Source organism: Medicago sativa, chromosome 8 (genome assembly GCF_051527215.1).
Source record: "Medicago sativa cultivar Bolivia chromosome 8, Bolivia_mono, whole genome shotgun sequence".
NCBI lineage: Eukaryota > Viridiplantae > Streptophyta > Magnoliopsida > Fabales > Fabaceae > Medicago > Medicago sativa.
Window position 1 is genome coordinate 88,130,920 of NC_140756.1, and position 2,729 is coordinate 88,133,648.

The 2,729-nt window shown below is 33.1% G+C and overlaps 1 protein-coding gene across 1 annotated transcript; it reads left to right on the forward strand.

Moving 5' to 3' along the window:
- Positions 1-1,862, forward strand: LOC146902889 (putative pectinesterase 63). Its single transcript, XM_085735119.1, has 4 exons — positions 1-459; positions 753-959; positions 1,230-1,462; positions 1,557-1,862. The coding sequence occupies exons 1-4, from the start codon at positions 1-3 to the stop codon at positions 1,705-1,707; spliced, it is 1,050 nt and encodes a 349-aa protein (XP_085591245.1). The 3' UTR covers positions 1,708-1,862.
- The last annotated feature ends 867 nt before the right edge of the window (positions 1,863-2,729 follow it).

The window sequence follows — 2,729 nt, forward strand, 5'->3', positions numbered from 1 at the left end:
ATGAGTCACGTTGAAACTGGAGCGAAGTTATTGGCTACACTAGCACTTGCTCTCTTCCATCTTCTTCCAGTAACCCCTACATTGTCCGAATTCAGCCGTCACCGTGAAATTACATTGTTAGACGAACACTTAACTGCTGCGGAAGCCGCCGTTAGAGTGGTGAGAGTTCGGAAAGATGGAACCGGAGATTTTACGACGGTGACGGATGCCGTTAAAAGCATTCCGTCGGGGAACAAATGGAGAGTGGTGGTGTGGATTGGTATGGGAGAATATAGAGAGAAAATAACGGTTGATAAGTCGAAACGTTTTGTAACATTTTATGGGGAAAGGAATGGGGAGGACAATGACATGATGCCCATTCTAACGTACGACGCAACCGCTTTGCGTTATGGGACACTTGATAGTGCAACCGTCGCTGTTGATGCTGACTACTTTGTTGCTGTCAATGTAGCATTTGTGGTAACTATACGTTTGATTTCAATATGTATACATGCTTGTATAATGTAGTACTAGTTTATTTAACATTGTATGTTTTCTACTTTAGTGCATGTAATGATGGTAGAAAAAAATCACACTTTTTCGTCATCCAAATTTTGTTCTAAAGCTTTCATAATTGAGTTATAACAAAAGTATTTTTTTGAAAAAGGTTTAACATTCTCTATGTGAAATTGTTTTACACTAAAAACAATTGAAGAGTTGTGATTGGATTTACGAAGACCATCATATATATTTATTTGTGTGTATATGTGCAGAACTCGTCTCCAATGCCGGACGAAAATAGTGTTGGAGGACAAGCATTAGCGATGAGGATATCAGGGGATAAGGCTGCATTCTACAACTGCAAGTTCATCGGATTCCAAGATACCTTGTGTGATGACTATGGCAAACATTTTTTCAAGGACTGCTTTATTCAAGGAACCTATGATTTCATCTTTGGAAATGGAAAATCCATCTACTTGGTACGTACCTCTTAGATACATGATCGACAAGTTATATGTCTATAGTTCAAAAAAAGTTTTGCACAATTACAAGACTTGGACAAACAATTTAAACGTAAAAAAAAAAAAAACAATTTAGGCGTACACACACAAATAAAATTTTTAAAAAATTAAATGACATGTATTTTTGTGTGTGCACGCTCGAGTATATTTGAGGGATTGTGACCAATTACGTATTTCTCCTATAGTTGATATTATATGAATGATACGAGTTCATCTTTTTGTGTTTAGAGAACTACTATAGAATCGGTTGCAAAGGGTTTGAATGTCATCACAGCACAAGGTAGGGAAAGAATGTCAGACGACACTGGATTCACTTTTGTGCATTGCAACATAACTGGAAGTGGTCACAGGAACACTTATCTTGGTCGTGGTTGGAGGAGGAGCCCTAGGGTTGTATTTGCCTATACCTATATGGATTCTGTCGTCAATTCCAGAGGATGGTACCACCATGGGTCCAATGAGTAAGTTATATCAAATAAAGTTGAATTTATGTTTTACATAAAGAAAGATATATACACTATGCTAATTATTTAATATTTTGACTAATATCTATAGGACAATCTTTTTCGGAGAATACAAGTGCAGTGGACCCGGTGCTGTTAGGTTAAACTATAAAAGGATACTATCTGATGAAGAAGCAAAATACTTCTTGAGCATGGCTTATATTCATGGAGAACAGTGGGTTCGTCCACCTCCCAAACTTTGATACAAATTTAATTACTATGCATGTGCCACTTTAATGTATATGAGAAGAAAATCCACACATATATGATCATAGTGATATATTTAGCAGTTCCCTAAGTGTCTGCTAGTGTGACAAAGTATGACGAAACTATATGAAAATTTTGCTTTGTGTTGAAAGATGGTACACATGTGAATTTCCTTTGGTATGATGAAGTATGGTCATATTTACTAAATGAAGAAAAAAGGTAGGAAGATATGAAGACAGCTAGATAACCATCATTTGGCATCTTGAATTAATCACTTACCTTTTTTGACAATATGTATACTCCTATGTACTTAGTTATAAGTAATCAATTGTTTGGTAAAACTAGCAATGCATTGTTATAAAGTAGGACACAGTAAAGGGTAACAAATTAAGAAACTATGACAAGGACAAAATATCATCTTTGATTCATCCACCATACTACTAAAGACAATTTAACAACTAAATATATAGGCTAATTACACTTAAATTATTTTTGGTTCTTTTAAATTACAAATGTAATTAAGACAATTTGGTCCCTTAATTTTTTTCGTTTAGTTCTAATTCATTAAGTTATGACCGTTTAACTCTTTGGTACCTTATGTTATGAATGTTAAACCATTTGGTCCCGGATAGGAATGACTAAAAGTCTAAGTTTTGTAACATAAATAAATATAATAAATTGAAAAAAACCATAGTAAAACCTAAAATTAACTTAAGAGATCAAAAGTATAATTTTACTAAATATATAAACAATATATGAACTTTCATTTAGTTTTGGAAATATTCTGAATAAAAAAGTTATGATTATTAAGAAAAAAAACCCTTAACAACTGAAATGAAAAGAGTAGTTTTAATTTGTATACAAAAGTTATTGTTTAAGAACATTTTCTCACCAGTATTTGTTAAGAAGTTTTTCAAAATGTCTTGATTTCTTCTACTTGACTAATAAATAAATCTTCCTTCAAATTAAATAAATCTAAAATGAAGGAGTTGATTCTTTACAAATACTCATTTTAACT

Bases quoted from the DNA above. Each gene is read 5' to 3' on its own strand.
- LOC146902889 (XM_085735119.1), top strand. From the start codon at position 1: ATGAGTCACGTTGAAACTGGAGCGAAGTTATTGGCTACACTAGCACTT. The intron at 960-1,229 runs GTACGTACCTCT...TTTTGTGTTTAG, and splicing joins ATGGAAAATCCATCTACTTG to AGAACTACTATAGAATCGGT. The intron at 1,463-1,556 runs GTAAGTTATATC...TAATATCTATAG, and splicing joins TACCACCATGGGTCCAATGA to GACAATCTTTTTCGGAGAAT.